The sequence below is a fragment of the Siphateles boraxobius genome, unplaced genomic scaffold (genome assembly GCF_051911475.1).
Source record: "Siphateles boraxobius isolate OS27281-9 unplaced genomic scaffold, OSU_SipBor_1 105, whole genome shotgun sequence".
Lineage (NCBI taxonomy): Eukaryota > Metazoa > Chordata > Actinopteri > Cypriniformes > Leuciscidae > Siphateles > Siphateles boraxobius.
Genome location: NW_027508706.1, coordinates 744,775 through 767,039, shown reverse-complemented (window position 1 = coordinate 767,039; position 22,265 = coordinate 744,775). Strand labels below are relative to the sequence as shown.

The following is a 22,265-nucleotide window of genomic DNA, read 5'->3' as shown; positions in this document are numbered from 1 at the left end:
AACAGGCGGGACACAATATCGGATATGGTCAAAAGATCAGATCAGTGCATTAAGACTTGCAGTGTAAATTCAGCAGTCTGAATCGGAGCAACATAGTTAGGATAACAAAATAAAACTTTTAAAAAGCAGAAAAATACACTTCCCTATCTTTTGTTGTTGATCAAACTCTTAAGCATTTCGCCCCAAAATTTGTGTTTACAAAATAAAATAAATAAGTTTAGATATTTTCATAGTATATATATTAGGGCTGGGAAAAGATTAATCGCGATTAATCGCATCCAAAATAAAAGTTTGTGTTTACATAATATATGTGTGTGCACTGTGTATAATTATTTTGTATATATATAAATACACACACATGCATGTATATATATATAAGAAAAAATATATATTTATATATAAAAAATGTATATTTATATATAATATAAATTATAAATAAATATATACAGTATATACATTCAAATATTTCTTAAATATATACATGCATGTGTGTTTATATATATACAAAATAATTATACACAGTGCACACACATATATTATGTAAACACAAACTTTTATTTTGGATGCGATTAATCGCGATTAATCTTTTCCCAGCCCTAATTTATATACTATTTTGTTAATATTTTGAATGAGTTTCTTATTGTCATATTTTCTGTTTTTATTTTAATTTTAGTTTACAGTAAGTTAGTGTTTTTTTTTTCATTTAAAAAAAATGTATGTAGCTTCAATTTAGTGTATTTCAATGTTAGCACTTCAAATTCAACTTATTTTATTTTATGTTTATTTTCAATTTATTTCAGTTATTTTTTTACATTTAAGATTTTAATCTAATATTTACATTTGATTTCAATTTCCGTACACACTGTTCTAGTTTTAGTAATTAGTAACTAAATAACGAACAAACAAACATACAAAGTAAAATATCTGTTTATAAAACATAGTTTTTATATCTAAAAGAGTATTTTGGCTTACCTTTCATCTATCTCTGTACCTGATTATTATCTCAGCAGACAGACTGGATCCTTGTGTGCTTGTACATAAATACTAATAATTGTGTTTTTTCAAAAATCAATAATTTGAAAAACCAGATTAAAAATGCATACGTTCCCCAATCCTGAACCCTGAACCTACAGTTGTTCTCCCTGATCTTGCACTTCCTGTTCTTCCTCAAGGTGACACCTCCTGACTGACGCTAGACAGCGAGTTACGTCTTCTGTCTGAAGCGCAGTCATGCTGATATCTCGGCAGGACAGCTGAGAGCGTTTATAAAGTTGTATGTGTGCACAGCTGACAGCGATGTGACGGAGTTCACTCACAGACAGGAGGCGGTTCTTTTCTTTCTCGGAGATGCTCTGTGTGTTCTCCAGAGCGGCCCGGTGCTTCCTGGACAGCTCCTCCACCGCCCGACTGTGGCTATCCTTAAAGTGAGCGCTATCCTCTTCATATCTGACACGCAAGTTTATGAGCTCCTTCTCATAGATCTGCTTTTCCTCTCGAAGTGACTGTTGAGAAAAAATAAAAGACAAATGCATTTAAAACATGGTTTGATGCTATATATATATATATATGAGAGAGAGAGAGAGAGAGAGAGAGAGAGAGAGAGAGAGAGAGAGAGAGTATATTTGTATATAAATTTAAAAATGTCTAAAAACACAAATTTCTTTACTGTCCATCTGTTGCATTTGTATTTTTTTTGCACTTTTAAAATTGTTACAGTTTCTGAATATTTATTATTTCCATTATATATATACATATATAACAACCGTTTAAAAATGTCTTTTATGTTCACCAAGGCTGCATTTATTTGATCAAAATACAGTAAAAACAGTTATCCTGTGAAATATTTTTTTTTCAACTTCCAACAATATTTTTAATATATAATACATTTTCAAAAAGTGTTGAATTCCTGTGATCAAAGCTGAATTTTCAGCATCATTACTCCAGTCTTAGGTGTCACATGATCCTTCAGAAATCAGTATAATATGATGATTTGATGATTTGTCTTATCAATGTTGAAAACATGTATTCTTTGATGTGCAGCATTTATTTGGGATTAAAATCTACTGTGACATTATAAATATTTTACTGCCACTTTTGATCTATTAAATGCGTCCTTGTCTAATACAAATATTAATTTAATAATAGTTATATGAGGTAAAAGTATGAAACATAAACAGCAAAAAGATAGATTGAAATGCATAGCCTTTAATAACAATTACTTTTTTTTTAAATGCAAGTTGCTTCTTTATTCAACATTGAGAAACATCATATAATGCTACTGTGTTGATGTTTTTGATTTTTTGAGTTGTTTTTGCAGTTTGGTTTCAATAAATGTAAGGAACCTTTGAGTTCTCATAGGAAATGTTGATTCCTCATGATTCTACATTTAATAGTGATGACATTAGATAAACACTTCTCATTATATATTATGTGAGATATAATGTACATCCAGCCGGTTGTTATTGCAGAATAAGCCTTGATAGGGTGATCAGGACCCCGACGCGAGCCGGCTGTATGTACATTATCCCGCTTATTACACGCTACATGCCACATGAGTAAATAATTAGACATGAAATATTGATTTGTTGAAATATTTTATCAGCTCTTTAAACGCAAAGCTTCCTTGGAGAGAGTTGCTAAGCGGCAAGTTCAAACTAGAAGGACATTTAATGGATACAGTACAGTCCTATCACGTACATTATACACGGTATTTCACCACATACATAATTATGGGGATAAGAGATATTGATTTGAGATGAAACTTTTTAAAAATCGTATAATCCATTACATTGTACAAAACAATCATCGCAAAATGGCAGCAGCTGCGTTTGTATGAAACAACAAAGGGAAAGTCCTCGATAACATAATTAAATAACTGTACACAAAATATTGATTTGAGTTTTACTATTTTATTAGCTCACTAAACGCAAAACTTCCACGAAGAAAAAACATTCCTAGCAAGTGTAAAGGCCATTGCACACTGAGTCCGAAATTCGAATCCAAATTTTTCGCACGTTAAAAAATAAATTTGACCTCACGTTATGTCAATCACGCTTGCACACTGCATCTGAAACTCTCGTCCGTCATAAAAAAATTAGAATCGGGTTCGATTTTCTGCGTTTTTCGCATCCGTAGCAAGCAGTTTGAATGGTGTTTTGACAATTCATAGCCACCGAATCACGAATACGAAAAAACGCATACGAAAATTTCGACTCAGTGTGCAATGGCCTTAAAGCTGCGACTTCAATAACCCGGATGAGCCTGTGTTATTAGTTTTTATTGGTTGTTATCGGGAAATAACATGGTGGATGGCACGATTGACCAATCAGAATCAAGTATTCCATAGAACCGTGTAATAATAATAATAATAATAATAATAATAAATCAGTACACATCAGTACTATAATGCTCTTTTCACATTCACATGAATAAACAGGATACAAATACTACAGGATAGTCTGAGAGTCTATGAAAGTTTGAGTACGGTTTATGAAAAGGGGACAGACAGGTCTCAATAAGAGACACTCAGACTGACTCTTGTTCAGAAATGTCATGAATCCAATCTAAAAGTCTAACAGTGAAAACACCTTCAAAGCCACACTGACACTGTGAGGAAACTGCCCGCAAGTAAATAAACTTCCTATTATAAGACCAGCAGAAGTGTCGGCAAAGTGAATCACTCCACAATCCTTTCCCGTTCTATTTAGTGAGTGTCGTCATAGTAACACCAAACTCAAGGCTGTGCTGCAAACTAACTGTGATGTGGGCGACAGAAAGAAACTGAGAGAAAGATTGATGAAACCTTTTCAAAGGGGAATTATCCGGAAATTCAAGCGCACAGCAGCAGACCAAAAAGACATGATGCTTCATATATTCTACATATATATATATATTGCAAATTTAGGTTTATATTTTTAGAAATTAGGCTGGTTTCAACTGACCCTGATCTGAAGTGTTTATGAGGGTAATGTTCACACATTCCCACGTTTCCAAAACAGCTGGAAGGAACAGAGTGAACGGACCGGAGTGAAACGGGATGGCAGTCTTTATTAAAGATTTATGTTGACCTTAAGATTTGTGTATTTGAATTGCATATAACATTTCTTTCCATTTGGAATACATTATTTTAATATTAACAAACTTAATGTGATACATATTTGTCAGTCAGACTTAAATAAAAAAACTGATAATTTCTGTAATAGTTCAGTAACTGAATGCATTCTAAATACACAATAATCAGGTTTATATTTATATAATCAATAATATATTTATTATCAATAAATCGAATAAATAGAATTTATTTCAATCAATACATTTTAACAACTAAATATTATATATAGAATTTTTACATTGTGAATAAAAGCCTAAATTAAATCTGTTCATCATTTAAAGCGATCGAGTCTCTTCAGACAATTTGGACTAAACTGCTCAATTCATATGGATTAGTTTTACCATCTCTTTATGAACTTTTTGAAGCGTCAAATTGGTAGTTGGGTAGCCGTCAATGGAAATTTCTCAAAAAAGTCAGATTTCGTCAAAAAGATCTTTATTTGTGATATTTATATGTTCCGAAGATTAAGGAAAGTCTTACGGATTTGGAACTATATTGGAATATTGGTTATTAATGACAGAATTTTCTTTTTTCGGGTGAACTATCTCTTTAATGTAAAACAACAACAACAAAAACATAAAAAAAATCTAACCAAACCCAAAATCTTGAAGCGTAGTGTAACAAGACGTATTAGACGTATTACCGTTTGTGCAGTTGTTTATTCTTAATTTCATTGTTCATTCTCAGACAAAATAAAGCTCTCACTAGGACGATACCCTTTAAAAAGGTTATTATATGTACCATTTAGGCACTAATGGCTCGTTTCCACTGAGCGGTACGGTACAGTACAGTTCGGTACGGTACGCAATTATTTGCGTTTCCACTGTCAAAAGTTGTGAATGGTACCAAAAAGCCGAACCGTACCGTACCACTTTTTGGGTACCCTTCCGTTGGGGTACCTAGCACAGTGGTACGGTACTAAAGGGAGGAGCTAGACTCACTGCAGAACGCTGATTGGTTGACAGAGTATCGTCACTTGCGCGAGCTACAAGGGGAATGGCAACATAAGCACCATTTTTTAATATACAGTTGGAATATAATACTACGGTTATTCTTTCACGAAATGTAGTTTTAAGAGTTTTTGAGGCGAGAATGTAGTTGTTTAAAGCTCAAATCTGCGGTTTATTTATAATGATTTATGATAATTTGATCCATTCCAGGCAATCACCGGGCGCTCGGCGCTCATGTTCCCCGCCTGGAACAGCCTTTCCTCGGCTAGTCGTTCTGACGTTTGCCGCTGACTCTGTAGTGCTAATTCGTCTTATATCTAACGGGTGATCTTTGGTCTCGTGAATCGATAATTCGTTCCCTGCATGGCCAATCGTTTTGGCTGAGGGCTAAGTGAAGTTTCATATATTTAGCCTATAACTTTTCCGTTGTAAAGTTAATGTTAGACTAGCGCTGAATTTGTATATTTGACTGAATTGTTTGCTTTATTTCTTATTGTATAGCTTCTTGTAACGTTACCTTTTACTTATACTTTTATAATGGCTATTATTGATAGAACTGAAATTTAACAAAAAGAGATAGGGTTGAGTTTTGTCATTTTTTATTACAAGATTATCACTGTAATGTTGTTTATTGCAACATTTGTACAAATGCACATATTGCCTGGAATATGCTTAATATTTGTTTTAATTTAAACGAAAAGATGCAGGGTTGTTTTATATTTCGTTTTGTTATAAATAGGCTAACGTTAAACATGTTAGTTAATATAATCAGGTCTGTACATTGCCTGAACCACATTTGTGTGCCTATAATGTTTAAAATGTATTTAAATGAAAACGAAAAGAGGCACAGTGGTGTTTTATAACATATTTCGTTTTATTGTTGCCTAAAATGTACATGCAGAGCGAGCTGAGTGACGCTTTCACGAATGCGCTGTTCCATTTGGAGAATTACCGGACTCGCGTCCTCGGGAGTCCATCTGCTGAGAACTTTACATACTTGGTATTGAGAAATGCCTAATGTCGGCGCTTGTCTTCTTGTGACAAACATGCCGAGAAGCAAGGACAAGATCTGCTGTAGCCTATGCCATCCATTGGTGTTTACTTTGTCGCTTTCTTCTTCGCGCGAAAATGACGTTGATCGCATCTTTCCGGCAAACACCACACCTATCAAGTAGGGTACTGTTGGCGGTGGAAATACTAGCTGGATCCTGGTTTACTGACCCGACCCGAACCGTACTGTACCGTACTGTACTGCTCAGCTGAAACGAGCCATAATATGTACACTTTTGGTACCAATTTGCACCTTTGAGGTACTAATATGCACTCTTTACGTACAAAGGTGTACCTTCCGAAAGAGTACCGCCCCAATGACAGTTTTTGTATCTTTTTTCTGAGAAACTTTCATTTAATAGACAAAAATAAGGGAGGAAGACCATAGCTAAGGCGAGAGAGAAGGGGAATGTAATTGCAACGCGTCACAGGACAAACTGTGCCATGGCTCTTTTAAAAGTTCCCCAAAGTCTATTTCTAAAACTGCTGAGAGGGATATTTCAGGAGCAAAAACAAGCCCCACAATCTGTTTATTGGGGCTCTCAACGTATTAATAATGAATCAAAACCCAAATGCGACAGGACAGCCAAAAAGGCAAACTGCTAGAGCAGATTGTTGCGTGAAAACAGCACGAAATGCCATACTGTAGCGAGTCAAATAAATAGCCATGCTGTCTCCGCAAAAGAAAAATGATTGCAGGGCTGAGTGAAACCACTGAGAAATAAGAATTCCCCTTCAATCAAACCAACCGTCCACAAAGAGACATATTTTCTGAAGTCTTGCAGTGAGTTTTGAATTAAACATGGAGGTCTGGATTTAGCTGTGATAAAGCAGCTAGTGTTTAACACGAGAGATGGGCTTGTATATGCTTTAAACATAAAACTAATGTCTCAGAGGAACTCATGTGAAATAAATGTTAACGCAGAAGATTGATGTTTGAGCTACTTACAGACAGATTCTGCAAACTTGAGCTGTTTTTCCTCGCTCCATCTCTCCTACACACACCAATTACGCTTCAAGATCTTATGGTGCAACACAAATCATGCCCTCAAAACATATTTGGACACTTAAAAATGTCATTGCATTAGATATAAAATATCAAACCAAGTGGCATCTGCATAAAATGCTGCGAGAGACTTCCCTTTTCTGAGCCATTTTTTGCTGTATAAATCCAGCTAGTATCATGCTTGTGATGTCTGACAACCAGAAAGTGTCCAAACACTCTGAGCGGGTCTAAACGAATCCATATTCAGCAAACTGCATCGAATTGATCCGTACCTTCTCCAGGGAGACGACCTGCTGCCTCTGCCTCTCGTCCAGCGTCTGACATTTGTTCTGCAATGCCCCTCTCTCCTCCTCCAGACGTAACACCTTGTCCTTCAGACGAGACTTTTCCGATTCCAGATCCCGAATGACCGCCTCGTGAGTCATCTGAGTGGCCTGGAGGCTTCCGATCTGACCTGGACAGCAGAGAGAAAGCTGGAGATAGAGCTGTACAAGAGGGTCAGTGCTTTGAATGTCATCTAACGCAGACGGGAGAAATACCCTGTAGACGGCAGACAGTCAAAGATCCTTTCTAACGGCCATTACTGTGAATCTGAACACGGCACATAGACTTTAACTATCACCAGCGATGCTTGCTTACTCTGCAATGTCTTGATGGTTCGTCTATGGCAGGGCTGCAAAACTCCACAGCCCTAAAGAGTTTAGTTCCAAGTCACATTTAAGAGCACTTGATAGATCTGGTGATATACATACACGTTTCTGCAGTTTCTCGTCTTTTATACTAATAAAACAGTGTTTAATGCAAGTTAATTACATTAGAGTTAATGATATCTGCACTTTATTTCACCTTAAACATTTAAAAAGAACGAAATGCATACCCGAGTTATCTCAGAAAACGCCGCCTTCTTCATTTTAAATTCATTAATTTAATATAATATAAATATCTTACCCAACACTGCCAATAACAATAGTAATAATTACAAAATACATGCATAAAAAAATGCATGTGTTAAGAAAAACTATACAAACAACAGTAGTTTGATATGAAGTTGAAGTTGAAGTTGATATGGGATTTAGAAAGTAATTAGTAATGAAGTAATGCAGAAATCGAATTATTCTGTTGAAGATGTAATTAATTACTTTTTTTTAGAGCAACTTACCGAACAATGCCAATAACAATAGTATTAATAACAAAATGCATGCATAAAAAATGCATGTGTTAAGAAAAACTATACAAACAACAGCTAACCTATATGAACTTCAATTAATTATACTTCAAATGACTTTTATTTTTTAATTTGAACTACAATATTCTGTATCCTGTTTGCTTCCCTTAATTCAAATTTAATTCACACCGAGGAGTTTAGTTTGAACTTGAAGGCACTTGAAGGCAAGTTAATTACATTAGAGTTAATGATATCTGCACTTTATTTCACCATAAACATTTAAAAAGAAATGCACTTGATAGTGATATGGCCTGGTGGTCAATGCATACCCGAGTTATCTCAGAAAACGGCTTCTTCTTTATGTTAAAGTCATGAATGGCGTGCAGAAAGCAGATTCTCAATGTAATTACACTAAACACAAAGACAGAGTGCGAGTTGAGCGCTTTAAACCGTAATGTTTCTCCCAGATAGAGGATCAGAAGTCTGTTTGGCATTTAGGTGTGACAGGCCCAGCTGGGTTCTGCCTCCCGCAGGGAACATCCCAGAATGTGGGTGATGAACACAGCTCGGACACACATCTGCTGTTGCCAGGATACCAGCGGCTGATCCGTAACCCCAAACTTTTCGGTCAACAACAACAGCTAATGGAGCTGTGCCACTAATCGGACACGTTGATGACTAAATTCTGTTAACCTTTTACCCAATAATATATTCTGATAATTAGTTTAGATTTTCTTCTTCTTACAAAAGAATCACTATTTCTTAGCCAATCAATTGTTTAGATTTAATAGCAAATTATAAAGATAAATAGATAAATATAAATAAAATCAGATTGTATTTGTGACGTTACAATACATTTTGACTTCAAAAAATAGTTTTACTACTACTAATAATAATTATAAGTACTATTAATATTACAAAACATTTTTTGAAATGCATGGACTAAAATAATTGTAAATATTTGTATGAATCTAAAATCTAAGTTCTAAAATACAATTAGATATAAAATAAATAAATATACTAATTATATATATATATATATATATATAAACTGAATCAGGTCTTAATAGTTTTTAACCTAAAAAAGTAAATTATTCTAATAATTGTAATTATTTTTATTATTATTAATATTACAAAAAATTTTTTTGAAATGCAAGGGTTAAAATAACTAATATTATAACTAAAAGTATAAATCTATAAATAATGATAATAATAATAATAGATTTGAACCTCAAAATAGATATTTTAACATCATTTTAACCCATGCATTTCAAATGATTTGCAATATTAATAATAATAATTATTCATATTAATATAATATGACAACAGCACCAAAAGCCAGTGTTGGGTGTAACTCATTAAGTATTTAATTACTGTAATTTAATTACAGTTACTTGTGATGTAATTGCATTAAATACTATACATAGAACAATTCTACATGCACAACAATAGTGAATTTAACGAAGATTTAACGTAATGTATTTAAAAATGTGTTTTTAATGTAACCATTTAAATACTTGAGTCAATTTTATATTTTTGAATGAATTAAAAGAGCAGTTTCATCAATCTGGTCGAAGTTGATATGGGATTTAGAAAGTAATTAGTAGTAAGTAATGCAATACTTATAATGAAGTAATGCAGAAATCAAATTATTCTGTTGAAGATGTAATTAATTACATTTTTTTTAGAGCAACTTACCCAACACTGCCAATAACAATAGTAATAATAACAAAATGCATGCATAAAAAATGCATGTGTTAAGAAAAACTATACAAACAACAGCTAACCTATATGAATTCCAATTAATTATACTTCAAATGACTTTTATTTTTTAATTTGAACTACAATATTCTGTATCCTGTTAGCTTCCCTTAATTCAAATTTAATTCACACCGAGGAGTTTAGTTTGAACTTGAAGGCACTTCATTGCATTTCATTCTGAATGGAGCACAGGCCTGCTGTGCATGTCGGTAATGGATTAGTAGCCTGAAGCAATAGCAGGATGAATCAATGAAGCCGAGTGGAGTGCGATTAAACAGTGGACTGAGGTGATGCGAGAGCGTGCTCGTATATCTCACTGGCTTTCAGCAGGATCTCGGTGGCCTGCTGTTGCACTCGGTCTCTGGACGCCTCCAGCTCACACTCCGCCTCTCTCTGCCTGATTTCCACAATCTCCGTGTCCTTGGTCACCTCCTCCAACTGTTTATGCAGATCCTGCAGAACACACACACACACACACACACACACACACACACACAAATCAATCAGTATAACGACCAAAACACCTCGCTGCTCTCCGTTCATTACTGAGCAGCCTCTCTATATTTAACCATCGTGTGGTTTCTTTCCTTTGTCTCTCTCGCTTTCTCTCGTGTCACTTTTTCCATTTTTGCTGCTCTCACAGTGTCTCGTCTGATCTCAAATTCCTCCTCATTAATTGTGCATGTACACATTAGCTCTTTCTGCCTTTCATCTCTGCTCTCGCTGTCAACTTCCTGCATCGCTTTCTGGTGCCATCGCTCATTGTCTTTCACACTTTTTCCTTCACTTCCACCATTGCGGAGCTCACCTGCAAGACTTATCCACTGAATTCATTTATAACATTTATTTTGTCCTTTATATACCAAAGACACGTTTCTTCGGTATAAGAAGAACAAAAAGAAATGGGAAAGAAAAGGATCACTTGTAGGGAAATCCATGCATTTTTCTTGATTACGATTACAACTTGATTGGTCATGTTCTGCAGTAAAGAAAAAATCCAGACATTCTTTTACTACTAAGTACTATATATATATATATGCAATATTTTTTTAATACTGCATTTTTAGATTCATGTTTCATCCATCCATCCATTTATTACCACCTTTCAAAAGTTTGGGGTTAGTATAGTTTTTGCATTAAATGGGTATAGGATGCATTAAACTGATCAAAAGTGACAGTTAAGTTAAAATATTTTTATTTCATCATCAAAGAATCTTGAAAAAATAAGCAGTTTCCTGAGCATCAAATCATCATATTAAAATGATTTCTGAAGGATCATGTGACACTGAAGACTGGGAGTAATGATGCTGAAAATTCAGCTTTGCCATCACAGGAATACGTTTAAATTATTCAAATATATTGAATAGAAAACACTTATTTTAAATTGTTAGAATATTTCACAACTGTTTTCACAGTATTTCTAAAGAAATGTCTGGTGCTACAATATAAATGCCCTTGTAAAATGAGCTGTGGAAATCTTTTAATGTCTCATCTGGAAAACCGCACTATTATAATGCTGAAAAACTCCACCTGCGGATCGAAAAGCTCTTTGATTGATGCAAAACTGTGACTGCAGGCTATTTGAATTCAATGATTTCACCCGTTAATGCCGTTTTTCTATAAACGAAATACTCCAAGTGACGTGGGCGCTACAAACATGTCGTACTTGAGCAATTCAGCATTTGATCAGCATAGATTAACAAAAGCTAGCACAGACCCCAGGCACTCGGATCATTATGAGCGTCGGTCTGAAAATGCCACAGTGACTAAAGATCGATTCCATTAAAGATCTGCTCAGCACACTGCCATTAAATAGCCATTATAATGTGCCATAAAAGCAAGGATTTACGTAAAACAAACACAATATCCATCATTGTTCCTTTGAACGACCGTATTATAATTCAAGCCAAGCATGTATCTTTTGATGACACCCATAAATTACAGTCAGTCAGTTGCTCCATTCAGAAACAAGTCCAAGAAAAGCTTGGAGGGCCGTCGCGGCTGATTGTGTTTTTCTTTCATAGATATTTGAAGGAATATTCAGAGCTCAGGATGTGCGTCACTGCATTTGAAGTCTGAAACCATCAAAACATCTGAAACATCTGATGCGTTCAGAATGAAACCAAAACGCTAGTTTGAGTTTCACTGCTACGATGATGTTCTGTGTACATCATTTTAATTATTCAAAACGCACTGCAGAGTGTTTAGGAAATACTGCGTTTGTTCCAGCATGTGTTGATGAGGGACATCTGAAACGTTTAAATCAACATCAAAAAGCATTTGTAACCCATTTTACTATCATAATATGATGCATTTAAACAAGATATTCAACAAGAAAATACATTCGTTTACAGTGTGACCAGGAGTATGTGTGTGTAAGGAGTTTAGCTGTCGTTTTAACTATTAAGATTAGAAGATTCTTATTAGATAAATTAGAAAATGAGATTATATAACAAGTTTTAATCTTCAAGTTTATTTACTTTTCTCAGTGAAAGTTAAATTTTACACAAAGTGAAAAAAACAGCCAATCAAAACTTTGATGTGTGAAATTAAATTGTAATTGTCTACAAAAAAAAAAATCATTTTTTATTCACTTTTATGTGATTCCAAACAGGTATGACTTTATTTCTTCTGCACAACACACAAAACATTTTTTTCGAAGAATGTTGCTAACCAAACAGTATTGTTTGATATTGACTTCCATTGTTTGGACAAAAAAAAACACAAATGGAAGTTAATGGGAACCGTTGGTTACTTGCCAACATTTTTCCAAATAATTTTATGTTCCACAGAAGAAAGCTTTGGAATTAAATGCATTGTTTCAAAACAGCTTTACTGCTATACAAAAATAAAGGAGATAAAGTGAAAAGTCATAAAATGCTTGTGTTGTGTTGTATCCAGTGCTGAGGGGGCACCAAAAATAGCCTAATTAAAAATCAATCATATCATAGTCATAATAATCACAATGCCGATATTATTTCAGTATAGAAATATTATTAGGCACTTTTTAGGGATGTATATATCAAAACAGGCGGAACAAGAGTATATAATTGCTCTAAAGAATTAACGATGGTGTCACCGCCGCCCCTCCCCCCAAACACACCCAACTTCCCAAGCTCAGTGGTCCGTTGGAATTAAGGAATCGTAAAGGAATTATGCAGCACGGCACTGGTTGTATCTGACCCCTATCATTTAATTTCAGAAAAAAAGCACATGTGATGCATCCGGTGGCCTTTACCTTGATGTTGTTCTCCGCAGAAATGAGGGAGGACTGCAGTTTGTGGGATTTGTCCCTGCTCTCCCTGGCCTCCTCCTGCACTCTCTTCAGTTCGCTGCGCAGCTTCGCCATCGTCTTCTGGAGCGCCGCTTCCTGCGCCTGGAACTCCTTCCTCAGCTCCGCCTCGGTCTTCTTCCAGGCCAGCAGGTTCTCGGCCGTCATCTGCTGCGTGCGCTTCATGGCCTCGAGTTCGCGTTCGTAGAAGGCCTGGGCTTTATTTAGCTTGGCCTCGTACTCCTCCACCAGACGCTTCTTGTCCTGTTTCAGTTCCTCAACCCTTTCGGTCAGCGAATCCACCTCCGCTTTATGAAGCTGCCCCAGTTTCTCCTGGTCTTTGCTGTAGTTGGCGTTCTGGCTTTGGTGTGAACGAAGGAGGTCTTGGACCTGTAAAAGCAACATTTATTTGAGCCAAAGTTAAATAAAACACAACAGCATAAACAGATAAACGATTGAGTAATTATTAACTTTATTAACCCAAACTTAAAAAAAAAATGCTTAGAAAATAATAATAATAATAATAACAACAACAACAACATGAATTATTAACATATTAAAACATTACCCCTACACCAATACACCAATAAGTTATCAATATATATATAAATATAAAATTTATAAATCAACCGGATTCATCTGAAATATGGTCTAAACATAAAGGTTTTACATTTCACTATGCAGTTCTTTTTATCACATGTCTGTAAAATATTAATTATTTGTGTTAAATTTAGAATAAAAATCTATGTTTGCTAAGCAACAGTGAATATAATGAGCATGTGCACAGATTGAGCTGTGTTAATAACCGGTCCCTAAAAAGGCAGAAAACTGACTTTAATGACATTACAGTGTTGCAGTGTTTCTAGCAGATATATAGTTTCTAGATATATAAATATATATCTATTTCTTAAAATGATGCATGAATGCATAAATTTAAAGAACTTTTAGAAAATAACATTTTAGCAACCAGTCACTAAACTTCTTTTACAGACTAAGGGCAAGATTTACTAAACAGGGCAAATTAGCGCAAGAGCGCATTTCCATAAAAAGCAGACGGAGGTGGACAGTTCTGTGTGTGATCTACTGATGTTAAAGAACACAGACGCAGCCGGATCATTTCCATAATGACCAACGCAATCTACCAAGAGTTAGCAAATAAGCATCTGGTTTAAGATATGCTTTTTTGGGGCATTAAATAATGGCATATATACCAGTAAATTGACGAGCGCAAACCTTAGTAAATCATCTTGCATGATTCATTTAAATATTCTCCTCCCATAAATTTTGCATCTGAAAGAGAAACTCCTACAAATGCATATGCAATAAAGTCAGCCACAAAAATAACTCCGTCTACGCCTTTTCAGCACTCATTTTTCACTGCGTGTCTTTAAATCCTGACTAGTTTTTTAACGCCAAAAGAGTTTGCGCTGGCGCAAGCTGTTAGTAAATCTGGCACTAAAGCTGCATGATTAATCGAGATAAAACCGGAATCGGGATATGGTTTAGTACGATTATCAAATCGGCTGCGATTTAATTAAATAAAAATATGCGCCGTGTGTTTCAGAGTGAAATGTGTTATTGTTTTAGACAGAATCAGCTCAGTATCTGCCAGTGTCTACACAGCGTTAGTTGGCAGGAATGCTGCTCCACACTGCAGCTACTCGGAGATTGAGTTGTTTTAACATGCATTTGGGAATGTAACATGCACCAACCATCTTCCCATAGTCAAGTCAAGTCACCTTTATTTATATAGCACTTTTTGCAATATACAGTAGAGTGTTTCAAAGCAGCTTTACAGAGATAACAGGAAAATAATGGAACAAAGTTTGTTTCTAGAAGAAAATAGCATCATAGTCCAGCTTAAGTAAGTTCAGTGATGGTTCATTTTTGTTGTTATAAAAGTTATCAATTTAGTTAATTTATATGGTTACACTTTATTTTAAGGTGTCATTGCTACAGTGTAATTATATAATTAAGTACTGAGTAACATTAAGCAACTACATGTACTTACTATAGCGTTAGGGTAGGATTAGGATTTGGTTGAGGGTTAGTTGCATGTAATTATGCATCATTTACTGTTATTACTATGGTAATTACATGTTACATAAGTAGCAAGAACACTGTAAAATAAAGTATTATATATATATATATATATATATATATATATATATATATATATGGCCACTCTGGAGAAAACCGTGATGTCATCGTCCAGGTCTGTTCAGTTCTCATATAATGATGTCAATGCAGGCAGATCAATAATATTGTTGAATATGAAATACTAAGTTCTAAGAGGAACTTATCAACAAAAGAGAAGCTTTAAGGGCTTCCTGCAGTTGTCACTCAAAATAAAAGTTAAATACTTTAAAAAGTTAAAAATACACATGTTTTTATTTTACTGTGAAATACTACTATTTACAGTGTACCTACAGTGTAGTACTCCTATTTTAATTTTATTTAGCATTTTTATATTGTTATTTAGTAATAATTTTTATTTATTTAGTATTATTTATTGATAGCAGTATTACCATTTTCAAAAATTATTATTATTACCTATATAATCTGGAATTATTTTAAATTGAAGTCAGATTTATCAGAAAAACCACAATTGTGCAGCCCTAAAGGCCCTTGCACACAGAGTTTTTTCGTATTCGTGATTCGGTGGCTCTGAATTGTCAAAACACCATTCAAACTGCTTGTTACGGATGCGAAAAACACAGAAAATCAAACCCGATTCGATTTTTTTTTTGACGGACGAAAGTTTTGGACGCAGTGTGCAAGCGTGATTGACATAATGTGAGGTCGAATTTTTTTTTTAACGTGCGAAAATTTCGGGTGCCAATTTCAGACTAAGTGTGCAATGGCCTTTGGACAGACCTTTTTAAATGTGACCACAGGTCAAAAGCACTAAAAACATTCCACGCACCTCCTGCCGATGTGAGGAACGCAGCTCCTCGAGAGCCTGCCGTTTCTCCTGCTCAAACTGGGCCTGTAACTGTCCGAAGGAGCGCAGCTTCTCCTCGAAAGAGCGCCGCATGTCCTCCACCTCGCGGGACATGGTGACCACACGCTGCGTGTGCTGCGCCTCTGTGCACAGCTGCATGTCCTCCACCCGCTGACGGTACGTCTCGAACTCCGTCAGGGCCTGGCGCTTCATCCGCTCGTGCAGCTCCATGGACTCCTCCAGCGACTGAATGCGTCGCTTCAAGTCCATCTCGTCGCTGATCTTGCTCTTGTACTGCATGATCTTCTCCCGTGTTTCCGAGAGGATTTGCTGCACCTCTTCCTCGTGGGCCTCCTTCAGGGTCTGGATGGCCGCTTCATGCTCGTCGTTCTTGGTGTTAAGGGCGTAGATCACCTAGAGAGGCAAGAAGATGGAAAACTGAGAGATCTACACATGGAAATCATAAACGAGACTCCAATGATCCAATCAAAAGTTAGATAAAATAGTAGTTGCATCATCTTCTAGAACATTCTAGGCTATAGAAACTGTGTTTGTTCATAGAAAGCAAGACGTCCATGACAGATTAAAAGGTTGAGGAAGTTTGTGTAAACCAAGCATTATGGCAAAGGTTAAGTAAGCACTGTTTTGCTGATCTGGAGCATTTGTGCTTAATGCATTACACATGTAAAGCCACACAAGGGACCGACACACTTTAGCAAGCTTTCATTGACTGACCTTTAAATCCAGAAGATTTATGTCCAGCTTAAATATAAAAGCTTTTTCATCATACATTTATAGGTTAATTCCTTATTTACAACAAAACTTTTCTGTCCCTTTCTAAACTTTTTTCTGTAGTGATTCTAAAGTGTACTTTAGACATCAAGTGACAAAACGCTGTACATAATTGTACAAAATAACAAAGTTTGTGTACATATGCAACAAAAAAAATTGCATTACATAGGCTGTATAAAAAATGTTTTAAAAAAGTTTTCATTTACCTTGCATAGTTTTGTTCATGGTTTTTGAAGACCTGACAAATTTTGCAGCTTCTACAAAGTTAAACGAATTTGCACCAAAATACTGTAGATTGTAGTTGGATGTTATATCTTTGACATCAGCAACTAAATAAGGAAAGGGTTTCTCCTCTTTCTAAAATAATAATACAAAAAGTTATTTTGCTATCCTATGCAATTAGTAAATATAATTATATTGTTAGTTGCAATTTATCATTTTAATTATTTTGCAGCTTCCCGGTCTGTGACCCTATTAGAAAAGAAATGTGTCCCATTTTTGGGTTGCAACCAGCCATCTGAGAGCCGGCCAAGATTACCAGTCCACAAAGATTAATTATTAAAAAGATTAATTATTTAGTTTTTTATAGCATGAATGTGTTGGCTAATGCATCATTTCTTTAGGAATGCTAATAACAAAGTCAAAACTGTACACAAAAACATTTTTCCGACATGTTTTTCATTTTTAATCCCCTCAATTACTCATGAGAGAGCATGAATTGCCTACTCAAGAGAGAGATTGCCTTCACAAAATAAAACTTTCGGGTTGCTCTGCTCACGAACACTTATTATTTGTTGTTTTATTAAAATGATGTGTTTAAAATGACAGAAACTAAATCTTACCTCATGAATATTAGGTTACGCACAATTAATTTAACATGATCTTTTACTGTTTTGACAAGTATTACACAGAGATTAGGAGATGAATTCATTCCAACATCCACCATTGTCAGTCCTGGGATTTTAAAATGCACATAAACACCACATAAAAAGCCTGAATAAAAAGCTCCTATGTCTTTTCAGCCTTCCCCTGCTTGATTATTTGGAAACAAAGTGACCTTCAACTGCAATTCTCATGCTTTGTGTGTCCGGCTCCCACTTCATTTCCATAATTGTCTAGACATCTGATTAGGTGAGAGCAGTTCGCCACCTGAAAGCGGCACAATAGAGTTATCTCCTTTACAAATCCTGCTCTGTGAGAAACTGTGACTCAGTCAAAGACGTATGTGCTTCTCTCATCACATCTATAGCGGACTCTCTCCCATGATTGACCACGGAGGATTCCATTATTCTCCAGTTTTCTTTCACCACACTATTCACACAGTTCATTCTCTCAGCCAGACAAAACTGAGCTGATAAGCACACCAGTGGACATTGAAGAAAAGGTGGTTCGGGTACTTTGACTGTGTTTTCTCTCTCTCAGTCAATGTCGACATCTGGAGCCTATCCCAAGTGATATGCAAAACTAGCCATATCTGTTGTGTTATCTGCTCCTTTACTGTGTGAATGGGAAATTCTTTACAACCTGGTTTGGTTTCCACCTTATTGGAACCGAACGATAATATGCCCGTTTTCTAATACCGATGCAACTGCCTTACTGACTCGTGAAACGCTATTTATGCATATTATCTAATAAATAATTGGAAACACTTTGCAATAAGTTTTCAATGCATTTTTAATTAGTTAATGCATTAGATATGACCTAATAATGAAAAAATTAAGAATCATTTTAAAATGTTTGTATCATTCTTTTGCATTTTATTTAAATGTAGGTTAAAGGTGAAGTATGTCGTTTCTGCGACACTAGTGGTGTCACGGTGTGGTGTAAACAGAAGAAGGCATAGGAGTCCAAAAGCTCAAATTCCAACACTTTAATAACAATACAATTCAGGCAAGTACAGACAGGCAGGATAACACACGTTAACTACGACTGGGGACTGACTGAACTGAAGGAACTAAATACACACACTGATGAACTGAAACAGGTGACACAGATGAAGGTAATTAACAAGACACAGGTGATGAAGATGGACTGATGACGGTTGGCATGCTAACAGAAGAGTGGCGGGAAAACAAAAGACATGTGACTAATGAAAACAGAAGATCAAACAGACACAAATGTGACATTACCGCCCTCCTCTGGAAGGCGTGACCTCGCGGCGAAGAAGGACCCAAGGCGGAGCAGGATGAGCAGGCGGCCAGGGCGCTGAAGACCCCTCGGGCAGCCACGGCGGAGAAGACCCTTCGGGTTGCCATGGCGGTGAAGACCTTTCCGGTGGCCATGGCGGTGAGGACCCTTCGGGTGGCCATGGTGGTAAAGACCTTTCGAGTGGCCATGGCGTACACGACGGAGGGAGGAGCCATGGAGGAGGTGGGGCTGACGACTCCAGGGAGCCGACTGACGGAAGCGGAGCAGGTGATCGAGGAGACCAGGGTGAAGCCGTAGAGCCGACGAGACAGAGCGATGTTGAAAGGCTGGAGGGACATGTTGACACCGATGGCTCCGGTGACCGAGGCCTAGATGGGGATCCTGAAGACCGCGTCTGGGCTGGACGGCATCAGCGGCGAGGGCTCTGGGCTGGACGGCATCAGCGGCGAGGGCTCTGGGCTGGAAGGCGTCAGCGGCGAGGGCTCTGGGTTGGACGGCGTCAGCGGCGAGGGCTATGGGCTGGACGGCGTCAGCGGCGAGGGATCTGGGCTGGACGGCGTCAGCGGCGAGGGCTATGGCCTGGACGGCGTCAGCTGCGAGGGCTATGGGCTGGACGGCGTCAGCTGCGAGGTCTCTGTGCTGGACGGGACCAGCGGCGAAGGCTCTGTGCTGAACGGGACCAGCGGCGAAGGCTCTGTGCTGGACGGGACCAGCGGCGAAGGCTCTGTGCTGGACGGGACCAGCGGCGAAGGCTCTGTGCTGGACGGGACCAGCGGCGAGGGCTCTGGGCTGGACGGCGTCAGCGGCGAGGGGTATGGCCTGGACGGCGTCAGCTGCGAGGGCTATGGGCTGGACGGCGTCAGCTGCGAGGTCTCTGTGCTGGACGGGACCAGCGGCGAAGGCTCTGTCCTGGACGGGACCAGCGGCGAAGGCTCTGTGCTGGAGGGGACCAGCGGTGAAGGCTCTGTGCTGGACGGGACCAGCGGTGAAGGCTCTGTGCTGGACGGGACCAGCGGTGAAGGCTCTGTGCTGGACGGGACCAGCGGTGAAGGCTCTGTGCTGGACGGGACCAGCGGTGAAGGCTCTGTGCTGGAGGGGACCAGCGACGAAGGCTCTGTGCTGGACGGGACCAGCGGTGAAGGCTCTGTGCTGGAGGGGACCAGCGACGAAGGCTCTGTGCTGGACGGGACCAGCGGCGAAGGCTCTGTGCTGGACGGGACCAGCGGTGAAGGCTCTGTGCTGGAGGGGACCAGCGGTGAAGGCTCTGTGCTGGACGGGACCAGCGGTGAAGGCTCTGTGCTGGAGGGGACCAGCGGTGAAGGCTCTGTGCTGGACGGGACCAGCGGTGAAGGCTCTGTGCTGGACGGGACCAGCGGTGGAGGCTCTGTGCTGGACGGGACCAGCGGTGAAGGCTCTGTGCTGGACGGGACCAGCGGTGAAGGCTCTGGAATCTTGGTTGGTGACAAGGGCTCGGGCAAGACGTGGAGATCGGGGTCGATCTCCAGTCCAGTCCGGTGGTGTCTGGGAGATGTATATGCTGGTTGAAAGTGGCCCCGATCCGGAACAAAGTACACAAACGCTCATCCTCTTCATCGCTGACGACAGCAATGTGGACAAAGCCCGAAACAAAAGAAGAAAAACTTTGGCTCTCCTGAGCAAGGACGATAATTCTTACCCCATCGTCCATCTTAGGGTGGTCTGTAGTTCTGTCACGGTGTGGTGTAAACAGAAGAAGGCGTAGGAGTCCAAAAGCTCAAATTCCAACACTTTACCAACAATACAATTCAGGCAGGTACAGACAGGCAGGATAACACACGTTAACTACGACTAACTACAGACAAAGGACTGACTGAACTGAAGGAACTAAATACACACACTGCTGAACTGAAACAGGTGACACAGATGAAGGTAATTAACAAGACACAGGTGATGAAGATGGACTGATGACGGTTGGCATGGTAACAGAAGAGTGGCGGGGAAACAAAAGACATGTGACTAATGAAAACAGAAGATCAAACAGACACAAACGTGACAAGTGGCACCTATAGTGGAATTATTAAACACACTTGCAAAAGCCCTTTTTGCGTATCGTGCCTCTCCCAACTGAAACATCACAAACGCAGCTCTTACGGGAGCTTGTGAAGGCATGCCTCAACAGGTAAATGAAGGCTACATTCAAAATAAGGTGCAACATGTTAGGAATACTTTTAGCTGTGTTGCTATGTGTCATGAGTAAGCAACTTAATAAGCTACCAGTCACATATAATAAACCCATTCAACGTATCTGCACCGGGCGCATTATGACGTGTCAATTGTTTGAGGCGGTCTACAATGGACACTAGGGGTGTTGAAATTAATAGTTTCTACGATGCATCGCGATGCAGACGAGGACGATTCGGTATCGGTTCAGTAATAGACCATAACCGATTATAATGCACTGACGCTTTTCTGACGTAATTTATTGCGTATGTTCTTTGTCGCGGTAGCATACACTGGCAGAGGGAGGCGAGACACGAGTGCAAGTTATTAAAAATGCTCCAACTACTTTAAAAGCCTACATCTGGGCACATTTCAGCTTTTATACAACCTGGTTAGCACGAGCTGGAGAAGACACGCGCTGGAGAAGACACGCGCTGTGTGCGCTCATGTCACGCACACATAGAGCTGATTTAAGTATCCGCACCCGATGGTCAAATTCCAATTATTCTGTGTTGTTACGCGTGATTATAAATGGATGATCATCACCTTCAAGAGTGGACTCGGCGACGGTTGATGCGCGCATCTCTATGGTAACATTATACACTGATCAATGAGTGCTGCTTTTAAAGGGTAACTAAACCCCTGGTCAATGCCTGACTCCACCCACTGGCAATATTTGAAAAATGCTGGAAAAGTGGGCAGAGCCCAGTGGAGGGGGGGCGTGCACCTGAGACACATCTCTCTGTAGGCAAGGGCGTGGTTAGCTGGTACCCTGGTTCAACCTGAAGAGGGCAGCACTCAGACGTTTTTACACCATATATTGTAGAATTAAAACACTTTAAACCCAAATGTCAAAAAATTTACTCGA

General features: G+C 38.2%; 1 protein-coding gene across 4 annotated transcripts in view; it reads right to left on the bottom strand.

The window, feature by feature from the left end:
* Window positions 1–22,265, bottom strand: part of fam184ab (family with sequence similarity 184 member Ab) — a 158,768-nt gene that overhangs the window by 95,215 nt on the left and 41,288 nt on the right. For all 4 annotated transcript variants that reach the window (XM_077247089.1, XM_077247091.1, XM_077247088.1 and 1 more), the window contains exons 2-6: window positions 16,241–16,672; window positions 13,282–13,704; window positions 10,361–10,496; window positions 7,390–7,571; window positions 1,317–1,502 (exon numbers count right to left, since the gene is read on the bottom strand). In XM_077247089.1, coding sequence (XP_077103204.1) covers window positions 1,317–1,502; window positions 7,390–7,571; window positions 10,361–10,496; window positions 13,282–13,704; window positions 16,241–16,672 — 1,359 coding nt within the window. The remainder of the gene's footprint in view (window positions 1–1,316; window positions 1,503–7,389; window positions 7,572–10,360; window positions 10,497–13,281; window positions 13,705–16,240; window positions 16,673–22,265) is intronic.